The sequence below is a fragment of the Chrysochloris asiatica genome, unplaced genomic scaffold, assembly GCF_000296735.1.
Source record: "Chrysochloris asiatica unplaced genomic scaffold, ChrAsi1.0 scaffold00003, whole genome shotgun sequence".
Taxonomy (NCBI): domain Eukaryota; kingdom Metazoa; phylum Chordata; class Mammalia; order Afrosoricida; family Chrysochloridae; genus Chrysochloris; species Chrysochloris asiatica.
This window is the reverse complement of record NW_006408521.1, coordinates 311,214-334,726: the sequence shown is the minus strand read 5'-3', so window position 1 is coordinate 334,726 and position 23,513 is coordinate 311,214. Positions and strand designations below refer to the sequence as shown.

Genomic DNA, 23,513 nt, shown 5'->3' with positions numbered 1-23,513 from the left:
ACCTTAAGGGCATTATGTTGAGTGAAATTAGTCAGTCACAAAATGAAAAATACTGCATAGGACCACTAATGTAAAAGACTAAGTAAAAGAACCTATACTAATCCACTAAAGTGGATTCTTAGTTGGTTACTAGGATGTAAGGGTAGGGATAGGGGTGGGACAGGAAGGTGGAGCACAGGGCAGGTTATAGACACAGGATAATTTGGGTATTGGGTAGGGGGGCAATATACAAGTAGGGAGAGGGGACTCAAAGAACAAAGCAGATGGGAGAACAATTAGACAGGTACGAATGGGCTAAATGGGACAGAGGTAAAAAATCATGTAGGCACAGCTTTGGAACAACAGGGCTCTGGAATACAGAGACTGAGACATGGATGGAATGGGGAATAGGGGGGAATAATGTTAAGATGCTTGGCTGCCTTTTGAATCATGGTTTTCCTTGCAATATATTATAAAACAGACACTGGAGGGGTAGAGAAAGGAATAACCAGAAATGTCAACATGGAAAGCTTGTAAGCCCATCCTCTGCCTATAACTGATTAGAATACCTAAAATGGGGCTACAATGTGTCCAGTGAAAGAGGTTTCCTGAGGAGCCTCTGCATTACATGGGAGTAATAGGTGGAAGCCCAAACCACATCAAGACCTATAGAGAAGGGAAATTCTCCACTTGAAAGGACAAGCAGACCAGCCAGGAGCAGCTAGAAAACCAGAAGATACCTCTTGAAAGAAGGACCTACAGGAAAAATACAAAACAATAAGGGCAGTCCGACTGTTACCACAAGAACATGTAGGTTGCTTGCCCAGGAGACATCAAGTAAAGTGGTCGGGTCTTCTCAGTGCAAATTCTCTTCTAAGACTAAGACGCAAGGGAAAATATACGCTTTGATTGACAATCACGCACGTCACCCAGAAGGGGAAGTGACCGAAGAACATCAACGAAGTGGCGAGCTAAACCCTACATTGTTCAGCAAACTACTGTGAACCCGAGTGGAGACCTGGTCGGCCAGCAGTGAGGCAAGACCTGGGGACTCATGGGCTCAGAGTCAATGTGACACAGCCACAGAGGACTAGAATGGAGAGCGGGGCGGCCAGCCGATAAAAAGAGGGCGGACAGACTCAAGAACACCCACACTTGCTGATTATGCCCACTTGAACTGGCTTCAATGACTGGATAAACAAAGCTCAACCCGAAGAAGAAAGAAGAGGTAAAAAGTGTCATCTGATACTATTTGATGGACATGACCTATACCTATAAACACAGTAGCTCAAAAGAGGAAACAAATCCCTGCTGCAAGAACTATTCCCATCCCCTCCACACAAAGGGTAGACAGGGATGGGCAACTTGGACATTGGCTACCCAAAATGGGGGGAAGGATACAAAGGTAAGAAGTGACTGGCTTACAAGTTTTCAAGAGGGAACCTAGATCCAAAGGGCGTGGAGGAAGGTAGAGTCTCCAGTGAATAGTGTCCAGCCTGTCCAGGAAGGACTGATGAAATGAAATACAGATGGGTCTCTTGTGATACAATAGTGAATAATTGTTATCAGGACTGATTGTGAGGGTTTGACATCTAAAGGTAGACATTTTGTATCAAGGAGGGGAGTGATTAACTTTTCAGTCTAGGAGCGGAGGACCCTAGGACCATCAATGGAGAAAAGCGTAGAGTGGGATCCTACCCAGAGAAGCAGTGAGGCCTGAGATGGAGGCAGAGAAGACGATGTCAAGAGATGGTGTGGCTGGGGACCCGGGATCAGGAGATGGAAAGGGGCTGAGGACTGTGAAGGGGGTGGGGGCAGGCTTACAGGGTACACCCTTTGGTTGGATGAGGATGCATGGACGGGATAGTAAATATGCCAATGAAACGATAGATGATAGAATGAATGCAAAACTAATGTTCTCCCATGTAGACTATCACACAATTCACAATAAAACATTTATTTAATAAAAAAAAGTCAATGTAACTTCCCCCCATTTTGCAAAGCTGAAAAATATCACTACCCAAAGCCCCCTTTTTAGTGAATTTGAGGCCACTGTTACAAACGTGTCCCTCACTCACAGGGACTTCGGATTGCTTCACTACCAAGCGCTCAGTGAGCCTTTCAAGATGCACCAGAGATGATTCTCCAGTCTATTTTTATTCTAATAAAAAGCTGTTCTGGGCCCTCTGCCAAATACCCAATATCTTTTGTGTAATTCTACATATGATTTCATTTTTCTCTACACTATCTTCAGCACTGTTGTTGTTAAGTGCCCTCCAAACGATTCAGATTCACAGCGACCCTGTGTAGGGTTTCCAAAGAGTAGGTGATAGGTTTGAACTGCTGACCTTGAGGCTAGTAGTCCAGTGCTTATCTTGTAGCACCACATCAGGACTCCTGGTCACCACTGTTGTAGTTAAGTGCTGTCCAGTGAGTTCTGACTCATAGCGACCCTATGTAGGGTTTCCAGGGAACAGCTGGTGAGTTTGAACCGTTGATTTTGCTGTTCAAATGGTCCTTATGGATAAGAGCTTAGCCTACCGTACCACACCAGGACTCCTGGTCACCGTAAGAGGAACAATGAAGAACCAGCATTGACTATCAGGACATTTGTTGTTGTGGTTGTTGTCAAGTGCCGTCGAGTCGACTCTGACCCATAACAACCCTGTATAGGGTTTCCAAGGAGCAGCTGGTGAGCTTGAACCACCGACCTTGCAGTTCAAATGGCTTTGGAGTCTGGCACATTAACCCACAGCACCACACCAGAACTCCATCAGGACACTTAGCTATGATTATTATTTCTTATGTGAAGAAAGAAAGCATTGCTACTTGGGACACTGGAATATAGTATGACAACTGCTTATTCTCTGACAGGTGGGACTTACCAGGAACTGAACAGAGAGAAGTCCCGATCCTTCAGCCAGTAAGTTACCTTCTGTTAAACAATCCCACTCTCCCTCCATTCTGCTCCACAACTGAGATTTTGCCCTTTGGGTTTTTTGATAGTTTAGTATCACAATATTAATGGAAAACAGGTTAAGAGAAAATAGACCACAATTCAAGTTTTTCAAATTTTGGTGGCATAAAGACTAGAAATAGTACAGTTCATCAGAAAAAAACAGGGAGAGAACTGGAGCTTCATAGTCAAATAAGATCAACAACTGAGAGCATCTGAGAAAAAGAGACCCCAGTTGGGGTTCAGTTGGCCAATCGGAACAGAGATGTTAGCTGACAGAGATGGACACCCAAAAGGAAGGACAGATATACAGGAAATACCAACTATCTTGCACACAAGGTATTGCCAGTCTATTTTAAACCCCAGGGCCCTTACCCGGTACTTCTTTTCCTGTTCAAATTTTTCTTCATATTTCCGAATTTTCCGTTTGAGGCTCTGGATGTGCTTTGTGAGTTGGGTAATGGTTTGTGGCTCCTTGCCATCCCCACAGCTGCATCGGGAAGAACTTCGGGGCCTATGAAGGTTAAAGGGCAGCAAAGAGCATGAAGAACAATGATATTCCCACAGACTCTGCAGGTCCAACCAAGTTCCCTGGGTTATCAGAGAAATCTAAAGGCTGGTGCATTGTGTGATGGGTCTAATAGCATCTGTTCCTTAATGGTGACCCCTGGTCAGAGAACTTCATGAGTGGATACACATGTCATATTATTAGTCCAGGAAACCAATTTCCTAAACCCGACAGGAGACCTAAGTAAATTCAAAGAGAGGCATCTCTAATGGATTACGTGGGCCCCGTCTACCAACATTTTCATGGAGGATTTAGGTGAGTCCTTAACTCTCTTTAACTTATAAGAGCCTTTGAAAATCTGATGGGTCCTGTCTCCGAAATAAAAAAAATACATATCCCTCTCAAATGCACACAACTGCACATGGAATAATAACTCAATTATTTATTCAGACTACGAACCCAGATTTGGATAAATTCATGAATAACAACATGAATTATTTAGAGAAACCAGATATGCCCTAAATATATTTTTAGCCAATGGATTTTCAACTTGAGTTGTTAGTCAAAAATAGTTGCAGAATTTAGGGGTGGGAAAACAGGAGTACATTTCTCATTCCCACTCAATCCAAAATGCAAATTCCAAGTAGAATGTTTGGGAATTTTAGGAAGCCAATGTGATTCACTATTTTTCTTCACTCTGAGGGCCCGAGGTAGGCAAATCCCAAGCATTTCCACCATCTACCCATTGAGGCTGCTGTTGGAAGAGGGACAGAACATTGAGCTGCTCAAGAAACTTATTCCAGATGTTCACCATTATACAGCATCCTACTTAGAACGCTGGTGATCTCACCAAAAGCATTCCAATATGGAGTCTTTGGGTAAAACCCTGCTATCTCAGGACCACGTTCTCCTGTCTACTAACACAGCATTTCCGACTAGAAATTACACTGATTTGTCATTTATTCCTTAGGACTTGGAGTTGCGTTTGTATGCATGCTTTCACTCTTTAGGAGACACGCACTTCACTGCAGTTTGCAAAATACTTGAAAATCTTTATGAAATGAAAATAATCACAAAACTAGGTATACTTACATCATAAACTGTTGAGTGCTGGGTGGGGATGGGGCAGACTCAGGGTCTAAGTTGAATCTCTGACTTTGGCTGAAGATGGAGCATCGTGGTGACAACAGCGGATGGTCCCCATCTGTTATGTGATACAGCAGCCTGCTGGGGCCAAAAGACTGGTGGTCTTCCAGCCCGTCATCAGCTTCCTTCTGCCAGTCTTTTTGGAGTGGTGTGCAGTCTGGGGAAGCAAGATAAATCAAGACTCAGAGGTGACAGAGAGTTTGTGACTGTCATGTTGCTAAATACAGATCATAAACATTCATTATAATATCTTGCCTCTTTGTCATTTCTTCCTCTTGGGGACACAAAAGGCTTTCAGGGTACTGTCATATTTGTTCTCACAAAACCTGTATAGAAACTATAACCAAGTCATCAAGTACGAATGGAAACACAAATGATCTCTATTTCTTGTTAATTACATAGGTTGGAGAATATATTACAAAAAAAAAAAAAAGCTAACAGTAAATAAAAAGAAAATATGGAGCTGAAACAAAAAATCAGATTATAAGGAAACAAAGGAATACTGAATTGCAAAAGATGGGCGGGACGGAAGAGAGGAGAGTATGAGGAAGTAAATGAATACTTAATTGCAAAAGATGGGAAGGAGAGAGGGAGGGTAAGGGAAGAGAGAACAAAGATGGAAAAGGGGAAAATGACTGAACTGTGCTTATCAACATGGAATGATGTTCAGAATGAAAACCACATGATTCTGACAAGTATTGGGCTGGACAACTAAGGATCACAGTGGTACATTCCAAATTGCCAAACATCTGTGTTGGTTTTAAAAGTTAAATAACCAAAAACATACCCATGATTCACATGAGACTTCAGCATCAGGGTTCTTGGCCAGCCTATGTTAGGCCAAGTCACAGGGAAGAAACAGTGCCACACATAAAAAAATGGCTACTCCTTCCAAAGAAACTAACAAAAATAAATCAAAAACCATCTATTGGATCTATGATAGATACATAATGAATTCTTACTATAAAACATAGAATTAGTAACGATTCTATTTTCTTCTTCAAACGTTTATGTAGAGTTTTATTTTAGGCCCAAACCAAGCGAAAACCTGTTCCAAACTCTCTCCCCAGCTAGCCAACTTTGTGCTGAAGGGAAATCTCACTGCTAACAGAACCCTTACATTTCAGCTAAGAAAACAGGCACCCTGGTGCTATGGGAGGTGGATGGGTGGGGAGTGGGCCAGGTCAGGAGAGAAATATCAGAACATTTCACCTCAGGGTGGCCTGAGTGAGAGTCTGTCATTCCGGGGCTCTAAAAACATTATTCAAGAAGCAGCCAAAACAAACTCCTTCCTTCTTAGTTTTGCTCAGCAAACATGTCTGGACAACCTAACTTGTCTACTTCCCTAAAGGAAGACGAAAACAAAAATTATCTAAATGAAGAAGCAGAATCTGAAAATAATGACAATCCAATTTTCCCAAAATAAACACAAATCCTAATTTGCTAACCAATGACTCTTTATCAGGTGTAGAATGGCTCTGCTCTCTATAACTTGAAATACAATTTGCTGTGTAACATCAAAGGTCTGACAAGCTCCGTGTGGCTTTTCAATCAAGATAGATAAGTCTCTGAAGTTCTTTGATGTCACTTCCGCTGGTAGCTGACACCTGTCAGAAATGGATTTCAGCGTCAGTGTCTCAGGATCACAGGGAAAGATCACCATGGCAACACCCTTGTTATGAATAATTTACTTAGAAAACACTATGGTTTGTCAGAAACCCTATGGAGCAACAGGAGTAATAGTTACTACCAAAAACATCACAGCTTTTACTAACACATCACCTTCAAAATCCACCAAGAGGTTTATTATGTTCTTTGCCCAATTATTTTCTTACCAGTAGACCCAAAAAAGAAACACAGTTTATTCATGCTCTTTTTTTGTGTTTCAAGCGTCTTCTGGCAATAACAATGCAAAAGAACAGACCCTTTAACAAGCATCTGGGATCATCACCATCATTGTAAACTGTCATTAAACTGACTCTGGACTCATGAGGACCCCAGGCACAGCCAGTTGGACCCCGGTGATCCTAAGGCTTTCCAATGGCTGATTTTCAGAAGTAGATTGCCAGATACATCTTCCTAGTCTTAGTCTGAAAACTCCACTGAAACCTTTACTCAGCATCATAGTTACAAGCAAGCCTCCATAAGTACTGGCTGCCCTTCAGGTGGGTTGGGTCAGGAATCAAACTGGTTTCTCACCTTCCTTGATCTATCAAGGAGGGCGAAAATTCTACCACTGAATACCATTGCCCTCTGGAACCAGAATGCTTTCACTTCAATGAGATAGGTTTGAGTCCTTCCGCCTTCAGTTTAACAGAGGCCCCAGGTCTCAAAGGTTTCCCTTAATACTGGTTTATAGCAACAATTCAGACCCTATGAAGTTAAACTAGGGAAGAGCCCAGCTTCTGAAGCCCGCTTCACAAAATTACAGATTGTTAATTGCTCTTTCAGAATTGTGTTGTTTTTAAGTGTGGCGGGTTGATTCAACCCCCGTGCGGGTTGAACCTGCACGGGGGTTTCAGAGGAGTGGCAGGTGAGCTTGTATCAATGACCCTGTGGTTCAAAACAAACTTGCAGTTCAGCGCCACACTAAAACGCTGTATTGTAATAGGAGCTGTCAAACTCTACTCACACAGTACGTTTTCCTTGGACACACATTATTTACCAGTGCTAACATCCCTGACCACTCCCCCTTCCCAAATTCACCACAGAAGGACACAATGAGCCGGAAAGATCCCAAAACAACCAATTGAAAAGCAGCAAATTGCCAAGCACTGTAATCTGATGGTGCCTAATTTTTTTTCTTGAAATTTGCCATCTGAGTTGAGACTAAGCTTAATTAACTCAGATGGCACATGTACATGTATGTGAATTTATGTGGACAGAGTTACTGAGCTGCATGACCAGAAGAACCCAGTATCAATTCCGAGCCGGCCAACATTGCTGCTGCCCTAGAAAAAGTGCCCAGGCCCACTCGCTCCCACGCTGGACCCTAACAAGGCAGTTTTTGGCAATATTAAACCCTGTTGGTTTTTGAAAATTCCCTGGAGCACTTAGTTTTTATTCCAAAGAGATGGGCAGCTTGCCTAGGCCCATCCTATAATATAGCGTGATTTAGAGGAAGGAACCAGCAGTCCTGGTTGTCTACACTTTCTGATGGGGCACCAAGCACAGTTCCTAGACCTTTAGCTTCCTAGTGTGGCCCATCATACTCACAGGGTCATGATTAAACAATAGTAATAATAATAAGGAGCTCTGGTAGCGTAGTGGTTACGAATCGGGCTGCGAACCTTAGGGTCAGCAGTTCGAAACTACCAGCTGTTCTGCGGGAGAAAGATGAGGCGTTCTGCTCTCGTAAAGATTTACAGCCTCGGAAACCCTGTACAGGGTCGCTATGGGTCGGAACCGACTCGACAGCACTTAACAACAACAACAACAATAATAAAACATGGAGACAACAAGCAGGAAAGCACTCCTGAGAAAGGAGTTAGAAATAACTCAAAGTGTATCACAATCGAGAAGAAAGTTTGTAAGTGTGAAACCTAGGTCCTACTACTTGTTAGGCTTTCTGGTGTGATGCTGTAAGATAAGCACTGGTTTGCAAAGTTTCTTTGAACCACAAGACCTGCAGTTCATACTCATTAGCTGCTTCTTGGAAACCTTATATAGGGGTGCTAGGAGTTGGAACAGACTCAATGGCACTTAATAATAACTAATACTTGCTATGGAGGACTTTAGAAATGACAGAGCTTTTAAACATCAGTTTCTTCATCTGTAAAATGGGCAGAATGGTGGTACATCTGCCTCATAAGTCTAAGTGAGGATGAATGAAACAAAGCTGTCTCCCCTATATTTTTTGTCATAGCCACATAAACCTTTTTTAAAACTATACATACATTATACGCACATTAATTTGATTATTAGATTACATATATTTAAACTTCAACACAATTTTTTTAAAATTTCAGTTTCTTCTTAAGTGATGATATATAAGAAATCATGAGTTTGTGGTATAGGTTATGTTTCTTTCTAATACACATGAAAATACATTCCTTGTAAGACTATCTTAACTCATATGCCCAATTACATCTTACTTTACTTGGTAAAACATTAAGACAAGATCAAAAACTAGTTATCACAGTAACCCTAAGAATCATAACTACAATTATTGCTATTGTGAAATTACAGAGAACGAATCAATCTTAAAAAATTCCTAGGAAGTTAACATAGAAACTGAGAACCAATATATTCTCAACACATCCCTCCAATCAGTTCTTTTACCACTTAATACCTGTGACACATCATCACTTTCACCCTCAGTTTCCTAATCTGTCAAATGGGTATTCATTCAAAAAATGTTTATTAGCTATTTGCTGCATGTCACATCCTATTTTAGATGGAAATAAAAACAGTGCCTATGTCATAAATTGGTGGGAGAATTTATAAAGATAAAAAATGTCAATACTTAGAGAACAGTGCCTGGAGGAGAAGGAGGGCATTGATAACCACAAACAAATGTTAGTTATTGTTTTGTATTTTTGTTGATACAGGCCACCTGGTTAGGGAACTGGGAAGTAGAACCAGCTAGGGGAAGGAAAGATGAATAGTTTAAGCGATACTTTTGCGTATTCTGGTGGAGGTGCCCAGCAGGCCCTGAATATACATACGTAGGTCAGTATATCTGGAGAGAAATCTGTGTTGAGCGTCAGCACATGTTTCTCCACCCCCGCTTCTGGAGTGAGTCTCATTTTCATTTGGAAGGAGCCAAGGGCCCTAGGTTTGCTGAGCAATGAGAGTTTCCAAAATTCCTTCTGAAAGCCAGAAAGCTACATGGACCCAGAAGCTCAGTCCAAATCTACATTGTAAAGCGGGGCATCAATTTTTTGGTATGGCACAGGACTGCTAATCACAAGGTTGGTGGTTCAAACCCACCAGCTGCTCCTTGAAAACCCTATACTGGATCGCCATGAGTTAGAATCAACTCGACGGCACTTACCAACAACATAAATGAAATTAAGCCGAGCCATCACAACTATACCTAATATACTGTTGTTAAGGGCCGTAGAGTCGGTCCCAACTCATAGCGACCCTGTATAGGGTTTCCGAGGAGCAGCTGGTGAGTTTGAACCATCAACCATGCGGTTCGGTGTTAATTCTACAGCACGACCCCAGGACTCCTAAAATACTAGGGCAAATCAAGAAGTATTGTTGCTAGGTTTCCAATTAATCAATGCATGTGTTTTTCCCAAAAGTATTGTGAAACATGTGTCTGCCATTAGTGGATAGCTGCAGATAAGTTCAAATGGAGCACATTTCATAGTCTCGTTAGAAGGTCTTATAAAAAAAATAATATAAGCCCAACCATCCAGAGGCTACTAAAGAATCAGTGGGCTCAGTGAAACTGAAGGCAGAGAGGTCAGCTGAGAAGGTTGTGGAGACAGTTTTGGGAAACTCCAAAGGGCTTATTCTTGGTAGATTTTCTCTATGGACACAGGATGATTACTGAGACTTAATATGAAGTTTTAAGAAAATTGCAAACTGTATTCATGAGAAAAAGGCCAGGAAAGTTGTACAGAGGAATTTTTTTCCCCCTCACAATATACCTGTTCATTCTTTGTATTGGGAGCAAGGATTGTCCTATGAGAATTTCATTGTGGCACCTTACCCCATCCACCCTACAACCCTAATCTTGCCCCTTCAGACCTCTTTTTATCCCCAAGCTCAAAGAACATTTAAAAAGACAGATTAGAATTCCTTTAAGATGCCATGACTGCCGTTATGACATGGTTCAAGTCAAAGGGTGTAGAATTCTTTGGGGAAAAGGTTAGAGAAATGGAAACACCACCTATAGTAGTGTATAGACCAAGAGGAAAGACAGATCAATAAACAATAGCTTCTAATTTTGATATTTTTGTTTAATAAAGGTTTCTCGGATTTTTTAATAAAACTTTTTGACTTACATACAGTGCTTTTTGCCCAGTGCATGTAAGATCTAAATCTTTAAACAAAATAAAGCTTCATACTCAATTGTTACTGGTTATTTTTAAAGTCCATTAATACCGTATATAAGCTTTTATTGAAAGACTTTATAATGTTTTCTTAGTATTTTCAGAGTCCTGGTGTGGCACTGTAGGATACATTACTGGATCCCAAGGCCGGCTTGAGCAGTAAGATCGGCAGTTCAAACCCACCAGCTGCTCCTTGGAAACCCTATACAGGGTTGCTATGAGTCAGAAGCAACTTGATGCTCACTTGACAATAATTAGCACTCTGACTGTGTTAAATTAGTTCAGTAGTCAGGATAAGGAATAAGGGTCTTTCAAAGTAACAAAGTTCTATCAACGGAGACTCAATCAAAGGGAGATTTCATTGTAATTTGACTAACACTGTCTAAGTCGATGGCACTTAACAACAACAACAACAATTGTCTAAGACGTAATTTTGAGAGGCGTACACATACCCAAATATTAAGACTCATAAGGCAATTCAGTAAGTTTAAGTACCAAAATGAAATTCAATTAACAACTTTGTTGTTGTTGTTGTTAAGTGCCGTCAAGTCATTTCTGACTCATAATGACCCTATATGGGATTTCCAATTCCACACTTGGCAGGTCAGCAAAATAAAGTTCCAAAGAAAAGAGGAAGCAAAGACCAGTACATAGAGGAAAATTAAGCAACAAAATTGTTGTTACTAAGTGCCACAGAGTCAGTTCTGACTCAGAGTAGGTGAGAAAACAGAAGCAGCAGGAAGCTGTAGGTGAAAGAAAGAGAAAAAGCTAACAACCACAGACACCACTGGTGTGTGAGTGAGCGACATCAAGAGGCAGAATGAAAACAGTTCAGATAGCTTGAGAAAATGTGCAAATAGAGGTTAACTCCTCCGGCCCTGTAAGACTGAGGTCAGCAAATGTTAACAGTTTCTACCCTCAATCACAACTGTACGATGGGGTGTAAGGAGATCTGGTAGCATTTTGGTTACAAATCGGGCTGCTCATCTCATGATCAGCAGCTAATCTCATGAAACTACCAGTAGTAGTTCAGAAGGATAAAGATGAGACTTTCTGCTCCCATAAAAATTTATAGCCTCGGAAACCCTATGCAGTGTCGTTATGAGTCAGAACCAACTCCACGGCACATAACCACCACCACCACCACCATTATGGGTTGCACATACTGTGTGCATCTACCCTGAGGAGCCCCAGAGGAAAGGCCTGGGGATCGATTTCTGACAAACCTGTCAATGAAAATCCTACGGACTGCAGCCTGGTCTTACGCTCAGGTGGTTGTTCTGATCAAAACTGACTCTGGCACCTGGCACTGTGGGCTACAGCATCATGACCCAGCTGAGGACAGGAAAGTATGAGTGCCCCACATTGGAATGGGCATGACATCCATTCTTTACATTATTTTCTAGTGGTACCTCTGTTGTTAAGTGCCGTCGAGTCGATTCCGACTCATAGCGACCCTGTACAGGGTTTCCGAGGCTGTAAATCTTTACGGGAGTAGAAAGCCTCATCTTTCTCCCGCGGAGCGGCTGGTAGTTTAGAACCGCTGACCTTAAGGTTCGCAGCCCGATTCGTAACCACTACGCTACCAGAGCTCCTTAAGTAGTACCTCTAAGGCAGGTATAATTCTTTTCACATTCCTCTAATTATTCAGAATTTACTCCTTGGCTCACATACACACTGTCAAAGAACAGTTGAGAAATATCCAGGGGAAGTGGTCAATGCACAGAGCTCCCCTCATGTTTTCCCCTTCCTGTTGTCACAACTGTGGCGCTAACTCCTTGGATTACAATCAGGCTGAAGAATCTGTTCAGCTGCAGGGCTCTACTGGAGCTGGGGAAACAGCAAACACCACCCAGCCCAGCGTCAAAGATTCAGAAGACAACTAAGTAAAGACAGCTGGAGGAGGTCCTAATGTTGATCCTTTTTCAGCTGAATCGACTTTCCAGGACTTGTGGATGATTCCTGCACAATTGATCACCTCAGAGATGCAGCTGATAACAATCTGCTATTACAGTAACAACAGCATTTTTTTTTCCAAAAGGGAATTGCCATTTGTAAGCAAATTTGCTTCAGACACCGTGGGAGGAAATTCCAAACCACAAAGACTTAGGTATGCCTTTACAAGGCTGATACACAATCTGTTAGGATACACACATCGAGTTACTATCACAAGTGTATAATTAGTTTATCTGAATTAGCCAGTTCAATTATGGAAGGTGGACGAGCAGCTCCACACAGGCAGAACCACAGAAATGCGTGAATATCAAGAACTGGAAGACACTGGTGCACAGGTTCACCCAAGCCCGGGGCCTGTAAGGAGTCAGAGCATGTGGTCTGCTCACTTCCAGACTGTGCTGTTATACAAACATATACCTATTTCCATGGAGGAAAATAACAAGAAAAGAAAAACAAAATTAAAATGGCTATAACATAGGGGAAACTACACAGAGGAAAAATGGGTATGTGGGAACTCTTTGTATTATCAGCACAACGTTCTGTAAATCTAAATGAGTCCTGAGCCCTGGTGTGGTGCTGTAGGCTACACTGGACTGCTAACCACAAGGTTTGGGGTTCAAACCTACCATCTGTTCTAGGAAACACAACCCAAGGTTTGCAGTGAGTCAGAACTGACTCGACGGCACACAACTGTATTCTAAAAAGTGTACAAAAAATATACGTAAATGTAAAAGGCCAACACTGATTAAAAGCTTGGGTTCTAAAGTCCAGAGTCCTGAGCCTGGTGTACTGGTGCCATTTGCAACTGTTGTTTCCTTGAGCATTTGTTGTTGTGAAGTACCGTCGAGTCGTTGCCGACCCATAGCGACCCTGTATAGGGTTTCTGAGGAGCAGCTGGTGAGCTTGAAGCGCCGACCTTGCAGTTCAAACGGCTTTGCAGTCTGGCGCATTAACCCACAGCACCACACCCCTCTTTAAATTCAAAACCTTCATTTGTAAAACATGTGGGAAGAACAAATGGGAGAACCAAGCTATCCCAGGACATGGTCTAACCTAAGAACAAAACACAATCACATTAAGTTTGGGCTATGACATTGATTATTTCTTTCCTTTATAAATTATATTTTTAAACAAAATATAGTTTAAGAACAGAACCAACATGAGTTATAGAAACAGTGTGAGAGAATTAAATTACCCTATCAGCTATACATTTTGCAATCACTATCCTTTGGAAAACAAGGAGTTAATGTGATGCTCCCACCTACTAGGAATGTGGTTAGAAAAGTATCTGAGAAAGTGATGAGTAATTATGTCATTGGTTTAGCACAAGAGATTTTATTGCACCAAATCTTTCAACTTTTATAGGTGGTAATTATTCAACCATCAGCTCTAAAGATTATTGCTGTTATAAATGCCTCTTGCTTAAAGTAGTAGTGTTAATGCCGATCATAATCAAAACTTTACAAGGAACCTGCAGGATGAATTATTCTAAAGGTCATTTCCACACCTTAAGAGTAGTTAAAGTTTATGAGAGCGTATAGATTATCTAAAGACAAAATCAAGCATTTTCAACTGGCAAAAAGGCAAGTTGTGAATTCAGTAATTAACTCCTAACTTCATGATAGCTGACAGTTACTGAGCACTCACTGAAGAATCCAAAGAATAAAACATCAGTGAAAAGGAGGAAAACACTCAATGAGATGGATTCATAAAGTGACCAACAGTAGGCTCAAACAATTAAGGACGGCACAAGGCTGGCTCAAGTATCATAAGGATGGCACAAACGTCATTCTGTTTACATGGTGTTCCTATGAATTGGAACCCACTTTACGGCACCTAACAACAACAATAAATGTAGGAATCCCTGCTGGTACAGTGGTCAAAGCAGTTGCCTGCTCACCAAAAGAAAGATAGTTCAAGCCCACCAGCTGCTCTGCCGAAGAAAGAAATGACAGCCTGCTTCCCTAAAGCCTGACAGCATTGGAAACTGTTCTATAGGATTACAATGAGGGGAATACACTCAACAGTTGGTTTGAAGTTTGGGAGTTTCATTTGCTAGGAGCTTCACATGCGTCATGTTGTATCATTCCACTCATTCAAAAAACAGTGGTGGTTATGTGCCATGGAGTCAGTTCCGACTCATATTGAGCGGTTTCTGAGCAGAACAGCGTTTCAGAGGCTGTAAATCTTTTATGAGAGCAGAAAGCCTCATCGTTCTCCTCCAGAATAGCTGGTAGTTTCGAACTGCTGATCTTGCGGTTCGCAGCCCAATTCGTAACCCCTACGCTACCAGAGCTCCTTAAACAGAGCTCCTTAAACAGCTCCCGCATTTCTCAGAAAATAGAACTAATGTGTGAAGACGCTAGCTAAGCATCCACAATAGCCCAACAGACACACACAGAGTTCTACAAGAAACTGTTACTGACCAAGACAGAGTCAACACACTGAATTTATTTGGTGTTTCAAAAAGTCTATGGTTGTTTAAAAACATGATTGGGCTAACTGTTTTGCAAGGGATACAGAATTCACTTAACAACATGCACGAAGGACAGAGTTGAATTAATAGCTTCATGATGGACATATCAGTATCACTCCTTGCAAATGGATTCGGGATTAATCGTATTTTACAGTTTCAGAAGTGCCATGGAAGAGAAAGCTCAGAGTGGTAAATTGAAATTTGGAGATGATGTTGATATTTTTCTAAGAACAAAATGCTGAGCAATCAAAGGAAAAGTTTACAAACCTTAAAAAGACTAAATTGTGACAGCAGATTGCTGCAGGCCAGGTGGTAATGTGTTTAGAGAAAATGTTATCAATCTATTCCCAACAAACAATAATCTTTTAGCTTGGCAGAAAATGAGATTTTTGGAGCTCTTGCTAAATATACCACTATAACAAAAACAAAGAGGAAAGCAAATACAATTTAGTAATGAATCCTAAAAGCATAATTATTTTGTAATTAGTTTATCAAGCACTCCTGTGCCCATTTTGTTTTTTTTAAAGATATCAATTTCTTATTGAGATTATAGACTTACACACTGTTAAAAGAAACATTCGGAAAGAGTCCTTGTATATGTTCACCCAATGGTAACAGTTTGCAATACCTCTGTCAATAATTAAGGGCAACAAAACAAAACACTTTGTGTCCATCTAGAATGCCCTATGGAAGCCAGGGAAATACACATCAAGAAAGGCTGAGGGAAAGGGACTGGAGTTTCTCTACGAGTTGACAATCTCTTTAACCAGCAGTCAACAGATAGGTGGGCTCCCTGATTTCAGTAAGAGAAGTTGCATGAAAGTGTGGAGTTTATACTTTTCCAAGGAGCCTCCTCTCTTCCTTTTAGCGAACACAGAATGGATGTGTTGTTTCTTCTGGATGGTGTGGTGTGCAGAGGTGAGGCCCTAACTTTTTTCACTCCTCTTAACTAACCCGAAAGAAGACAAAGGAAATGTGGAACTTATCAATGAAACAGGACCAAGGAATTCATACAGAAAATACATAACTGAAGTCCTGGTGATATCATCAATCTTTGGCTCAATCAAGGCCTGGATATAGGCTTCTCTGAACCTCACTCTTAGCTACACCATTATAGTTTTCATTTGCCGTTGTTGTTGTTAAGTGCCATTGAGTCGATTTTGACCCATAGTGACCCTATATAGGGTTTCCAAGGAGCAGTTGGTGAGCTTGAACTGCCGACCTTGCAGTTCAAACAGCTTTGCAGTCTGGTGCATTAACCCACAGCGCCACACCAGGAGTCTGGTAGTTGAGTCAAAAATAAGTAACAAAGAAAGAAAGAAGTACAGGGATGTTGAAGGTGTTTGGTTAAAGCCGTGGAGTCGGTTCTGACCCACAGAGATCCTGCATAGGGTTTCCGAGACTGTAAACCTTTACGGGAGCAAAAAGGCTCATCTTTTTCACAAGGAGCACCTGTTGGCCTCAAACTGCTAACTTTAGTGTCAGCAGCCCAACACATAAGTCACTATGATACCAGAGCTCTTATAGGGACCTAGGGATGGTTGGAATAGCTAAAATGGCTACAGCAAGGGAGAGACTGCAATATATTAAGGAGTAATGAGCCTGGGGATCTTCAGTCTGACAAAACTAAATCAGCAATATATTTTTCTAAATGCCCTTTTCATTAGTAATGTGCAGTGTGTTTGTGCTAGCTGAGGGCTTGCTTTTGAACTCTAGAATATTAGAACTATGTGGTCACACCACTAAAGGGTAGATGGTAATTAGCATAGTGGTGAATTAGATTAACCATGGAGCCTACTGGGGACCCCCACTAGTTTCCCTTCCCATTCTTCCTACTTCTCACCTCATCACGTAGTAGCTATAGGACCTTCAGCAAGTTACCTTAACTCTCCCAGTTTATTCTGCAGTTTTAAACTGGGGATAATAAAGACACTTATCCCATATGGTTCTTGTGAGGATAAAGTAAGAAAATACATGAAATAATACCTGGTGCAAATAAAGATGTGGGTGGTAGCTCAAGTTGATGTTATTCTTTAAAAGTCTTTCAAGCAAGGATTCTGAAGTGTGACACCGTGAGAATTTTGGACCAGATCATTCTTTGTTGTAAGGGGATATCCTATGCATTATAGAATGTTTAGCAGCATCCAATGTCTTCAACCACAACATAAGTCCCACTGTGACAACCAAAATGTCTCCAGCTGTTATCCATTGTCCGCTGGGGGACAGTTCCAGCCCAGTTGAAACCCACTGCATTAAAGGAGCAAATTTAGGCCAGAGGGCTACTCTCCACAGTGGTACTGTTTGTTTTTTTAGTGAAAGCAACAGGTGGAACACACTGACAATATAAAAAGGTTCCAGGGATTTATAATTAATATATACACATGCACTCGTGATGAATGATGTTTCTTCTCTAAAAGACATTTGCGAAGTCCATGTACTTCTGAAGCTGAAGTAATGGGAATACTTTTCTCTGACTTTCTAAACTCATCAAGGGCTGCCACCAGAGAGGGATTAAGCACCAAGTCATGTAAATGACCATTTATCACCTGATGTTATGATGCTACACTCTCCACTGTTACACAATACCAAAGATGATCTTCACCTGCAGCAAGAACATATTAGCGCTCCTGCAGAGAACCATCAATGTGCTAATAAGTGTTCCCCAAACTCCCTGCATCACCAAAACCTTTCACACATGAAGATGTTCAGGCCTCCTCTCTCAATGACTTAGTGGGGTGTCCTGGAATCTGTTCTTTTGTAAACACACTCCCAGGTGACAGGAAACCACTGGTAAAATCAACTGCCTTGAATTACGAAAAAGAAGGTCAGGGTCTCTTTGACTTTGACTTTTCTCACCTCAACATTTATTGTGGTTAAGTACCATCATTGATGGCATCAAGTGTGGCAGCGGTAGTGAGGTTGGCCCAGGATCAGACATTGTTTCGTTCTGCTGTGCATGGGGTCGCTATGAGTCGGTTCCAACTCGATGGCACCTGACAACAACAACAACAACTGTTGTGTCGGTTCCAACCCACAGTGACTCTGTATAGAGTTTCTTAGGAGCAGCTGGTGACCTTGAACCACTGACCCTGCAGTTCAAACCAACTTTGCACTCCAGCGCATTACATTAGAAGAATTCTGCGGACCAGGCAGAATTCTTTATAGGAATACCTGGAGATAGTACATAGAAACCTATCCCCTATGAGTAAAGTCTGACCCACAAGCAATCCTACAGGACAAATTAAAACTACTCCATAACTTTCCAAGCTGTAACTCTTTAAGGAAGCGGATTATCTCATCTTTCTCCCATAGAGTAGGTGGTGGGTTCCAGCTGCCGACACTGTCACTTTAGTAGCAAAGTGCTTTAACCATTGTACCACCAGGGCTCCTTCAATATCAAATCCGTATTCTCTGATTATAAACATTAGCAACAAGGCTCTTGTCAAAATGGAAAGTTCATTTTGAAAACAAAAAACCCACATGATTTTAAAATAAAGGAATTCATTAGGTACTGCTACAAAATTACCAAGGACCCCTGGTGGCACTACAAGGTAAGTACTGAACTGCTAACAGTTGTTGGCAGTTCAAACCCAGCAGTTACTTCTCGAGAGAAAGATGAGGCTTTCTGCCCCCATAAAGATACGTTGTTGTTATGTGCCGTGGAGTCGGTTCCAACTCACAGCGACCCTGCACAGAGTTGCCGAGGCTGTAAATCTTTACGGGAGCAGAAAGCCTCATCTTTCTCCCGTGGAACAGCTGGTAGTTTCGAACTGCTGACCCTGAGGTTCACAGCCCGATTTGTAATCACTACGCTACCAGAGCTCCTTCTATAAAGATATACAGCCCCAGAAACTCTATACAGGGTTGCTAGGAGTTAGAATTTGGCTCAATGACAGTGGATTTTGGGGTTTGGTTGAACAGTTATTTCTGGTGTTAAGTCTCCTGTTGCCTCTGGTGACAGTTTTTGCCCTATGGACCCCATACATCAAATCTCCCTGTGTCCATGTCACCATCCCAGCCTATGGACTGGAACTCCTGAGCACATTTCTCCTTCTGAAGTATGTGGTCTGAGCCTACAGGCCCGAGACCCTGAGTAACAAGTTCCACATGTCGTTTAGATTGCTAATTTTGAAGCTGAGGGTCAAAAACAGCCTAACCTGTTCTCTCATAATTCAAGACGCTTGTTAATTTATCCAGTGGTTCTCAATTACCTAGATGAGTTTATGAAACATACAAATTCCAGACTGTTTATAGAGGAGCTCTAAGGACCTCCATGTGTGACAGGCTTCTCCAGTAATTCTAATACGCAGGCAGAATTGGCAACTCTTCCTTGACCACAATGCCACTCCAGCGGAGCCATGAAATGTGCTATGTGGTACAGATGAAGTTTATGGTTGTTTTTAAGGACTAGAGCAATTCACCCTCAGGTGGGACTGGTCTTTGCAATTCACAAGCATAAATTAAAGCCAAGTACATTGACCTTTGGACACTGAGACCGCTAAACTTCACTCATTGAGACAACCATTATGTCATATACCCACCCCAGAAATAAAAAAAATATATTTAGTTTATACCTCAATTAAGTCTAATTTAAGTAAAAAACCTATTTTAGTGGCAGGTAGCATATTATATCTAGATATTTCTGTAAAATCACTATCACTATAGCTTATTGATGATTTACTACGGATTTATACGTTACTAGTCAGAGTCTACAGTGTGACGCTGTAGGATAAGCACTAGACTACAAGGTCTGTTTGAACTGTAAACCCACCAGCCGCTCCTTGGAAACTCTACAGAGGGTCGCTATGAATTGGAAGAGACTCAACAGCACTGAACAACAACAAAGGCTCAAGGCTGGATGCTAAACATGAAGAAATACAAAGCTATTTCTAAATTACTATAATCATTATGACCCTCTGTACTAATCTTATGCAATCTACCACCCTCTTAGTAAAAACTCGCATACAAACAAATCCCTACAGTTAAATAGTATTCAAGGAACGCTTACAAAGTCCATCCGCGGGCCCTGAAACAATTTTAATCTAAAAGAGCATTTCCTTCTGAGTGACACTAATGAGAAAATGTACAGCCTGTAAGACTGTGTCTTAAAAACCAATGAGACCAATCCATCCCACAATTTAAATGGCAGAAGTGTCTCTCAAAAGACTTTTCACTCATTTCTCTGCCAAACAAAGATTCCTTAGGTCTCTGAAAACATCAGGGAAACATTGGCGTCTACATTGTATCAGAGGGTCTTATAGGAAAACTAGAAACATGAATCAAATAAAGCATTTTAAGTTTCATTATATTCTCCATATGAAGTTTTCATTAAGTCACTGAAGCTAGACTCGTTCTAGTACCTAAGCTCTGCAAGTTGAAAAACATCAGAACAGGTTTTATCTTGAAAAAGATTTTAGAGCTGTTCTTGGCTAGTGACACATGCAACACACACACGTGTGAGCACACCAAATATGAAACCTCTACAAAGATGTCCTTTGGAGCGCTCTAGGACACTTGAAACTCATCATTCTTTTTTGGAAAACCGAGCAACCAAACCACAAGCCTTCTGCCCATTCCTGCCAATAGAAAGGCACATGTGTGTGTGGTGGGGTGGGGCAGGCATGGAAGGAGTCACTATATAAACCCAGTATGTGTTTCCATTTTGCAGCAATTGTTACAAGTTCATCCAGTATAGGAAAATGCAAAACTACATTAATCTTTCAAGGAAAAGAGGAGAAAAACACATAAAAGTTATGATTCAAAAAAAAAAAAAAAGAAAATATATTGAATAGTCTCTTTGCCAGGCACTTACATAGCTAATCCAAAAACATCTGATGACAATTTAAAGGCTAATCTGTAATTGACTTGAAGCCACTTTCTATGTTCTATATGCTGTCTGACTGCAGAGGATAGGGTCTGGATCTGGATGAAGAAGGATGTTGTCTAATAAACTCATTTAAATCCCTAACTGGCTTCACATTGGCTCTGGACCAGTTTCACATGCAACTCATTCCAAACACAATGGCCAACATAACAAGAGGACCCTTCACACAACAAGGCAACCGGCCACCTGCATCCACAGGCAAACAATCTACCACTTATCAGCAGGCATTTTGAGCTCATTACTTAACTTCTGTAGGTCTCAGAGTTTTTACTATAAAACTGAAATAGTATGATTTCATGGAAAAATTTAATACATATAGCGCATAGTGCCTGAATTATAGAAACTTTTCAATGATAAGTGGTCACTTCGTCATTATTAATTTACATTCAAGCAGTAAAGATAACTGTTTTGCTTGCTTAAATTATGTGGGCCATTTCAAACAGCTGAGTCTTCAATGAACTATTATTGCTAATGTTACTGAAATAGGTAACATTTGAAAACCTCTCCCATTAATTCCCAGATCTCATCAAGGGTAGATACCTCACGAAGTAAACTCATGTGCGCCTGTTTCTACCATTCATCCAGAAACCAAGCCACAAAACTCTGATCCATTTGTATTTGAAAAGATACACTGTACTCTCATTTCTGCTCACTTAAATACGGTTTCTTTCCTGTCAAACTCTTCTTGGAAGACCAGCTTGCCTTCTGCTTGCCAGCCAATTTACCATTTCTTGGATTAAAACTAGAGACATTTACAAAAAAGACCCAATTCTGACAGTTTTTGACACAGAGATTAATGCTAAAAGATATATGAAACAGACAAGACAATGGTGGAGGTGATTGTGAGCCAAAAAGTCAGTTTCAACTCAGAGTGACCCTGTATAGGGTTTCCATGAAGGTAAAATATTTACCAGAGCAGAAAGCTTAATTTTTCTCTCTCAGAACAGCTGGTAGTTTCGAACTGCTGACCTTGAAATTAGCAGCCCGACTCACAACCACTACTTTACCAGAGCTCCTGGTATAACTCATCTCCACGCTCCCTACGTTGATGGACATTTTACAAACAGTCAATAGAAGAAAGAAAGCAGCAATGTTGAAACTCCCCCAACCACCTCAAAGATATTATGAGTTTCAAGACAGCAAAGGTTATCTAGGTCCAGTGATGTCAAAACAAGCACTCATTAGTCACATAACACCAAATGGGAAAATGAAAAATTAAAATTGGGATGGTGCATTTTACCTGAAGCCTAGCTAGAGTGAAGGCTTTACCTTACAACACCTCCTTATTCCCCTGCTTGCTCCCAGCTACTAGCTCAGAAGCATCTCTTTAGCTTTCACGTTGTATCAGGCACTGTTTCCCGCAGACGGTCAAGTTAAAGATGAAGCAGCAAGGAGCAGCACTACCTTGAGAGTACAAATAAGGACATCCCCCAGCCCTGCCCCCTTACCTGCAGAATCCGCCCCCTCGGCTAGAACGCTCTGCGTGGGAGCTGGGTCTGGGTCCTTGACTCCATGCACCTGAGCAGCTTCTTCCTGATTTGTCAAAAATGCAGAGCACAGATCAGATTCAAGGGCTTGGAACTTAAGCAAGGAATTCTGCCAGCAAAAGCAGAACATCAGGCTAGCTCAATAAATGCCTAAAGCCCAGCTGTGAGACCACAGCTCTGGCAAACACGGATGGAAGGAGGGATGTGGCCACGGCTGCTGCAGGCAAAGAGCTGGTTGTGTCGGATTCTGCCTCGTTTAAATCCTAACGTGTATGAACGATCAGTGACACACGGCATAGGTGATTTCGTCAGCAAAAGACGCTGCGCTCAGACAACTCATCTGAAAACGGTTTTGCTCCAAGGGCTTGAGGCTTTACGCTTTGCAAGTTTTTCATTCATTGTGCTGACATCAGGAGCTGATGACATTAAGCCCCTCCCAGACTACCATTCATAAAAGCCATTGCTCCACCCCCCCACCCCCCAAAAAAAACCCTGCAGCAGACCGCAGTGCATAAAGAGTTACTGCTGCAGAGGGCGCCTGGCATCTGGGAGGGGCTCCAGGGTCCTCTTCTCTGCATCTGTATCTGGTATTTATGTGTTTTCTAAAGTTTCTTCTCACATGGTATAACTGCCGCTGCTTTTTATCAAGAGCAGAGCTGAGAGAGATGACCTTGGTCACCCACTATGGCTGAGCCACTGAGGGAGAAGCATTTTACCTTTCATAGACCCCAGCATAACCCCTTACCCATTTCCTTATCCTCATTTAAAAACCTCTCCCATGGCTCCTAATCAGAGCAAAGTACAGACTGACGCACACATGCACGCACTCTGCAGTGATTCAGACGCCCAGAACATGAATTCCCTGACCAGGTGAAAGTGAGTCACACCCGAGGCCCTGGCCTCATACCCTTCCCCGCTAAGTGGAAGCACTGCAGGGCTCAGCAGCTCCGGAGGGGATCAGTCATCCGGTGCAGAACCATGGTCCTCTTCTTACTATGACCCCTAATAGCTACACACACATATACTCGTTTCTATTCACACCCTCTGCTCCACATACCTGATCCTCAATATCCTCACACACTACCTGACACCATTCTTCCCACACCCTCACAC

The 23,513-nt window shown here is 41.7% G+C and overlaps 1 protein-coding gene across 4 annotated transcripts in view; it reads right to left on the bottom strand.

Moving 5' to 3' along the window:
* Positions 1 to 23,513, bottom strand: part of FAM13C (family with sequence similarity 13, member C) — a 189,943-nt gene that overhangs the window by 36,029 nt on the left and 130,401 nt on the right. For all 4 annotated transcript variants that reach the window (XM_006831093.1, XM_006831092.1, XM_006831095.1 and 1 more), the window contains 3 exons: positions 22,362 to 22,446; positions 4,536 to 4,746; positions 3,311 to 3,449 (listed from right to left, as the gene is read on the bottom strand). In XM_006831093.1, coding sequence (XP_006831156.1) covers positions 3,311 to 3,449; positions 4,536 to 4,746; positions 22,362 to 22,446 — 435 coding nt within the window. The remainder of the gene's footprint in view (positions 1 to 3,310; positions 3,450 to 4,535; positions 4,747 to 22,361; positions 22,447 to 23,513) is intronic.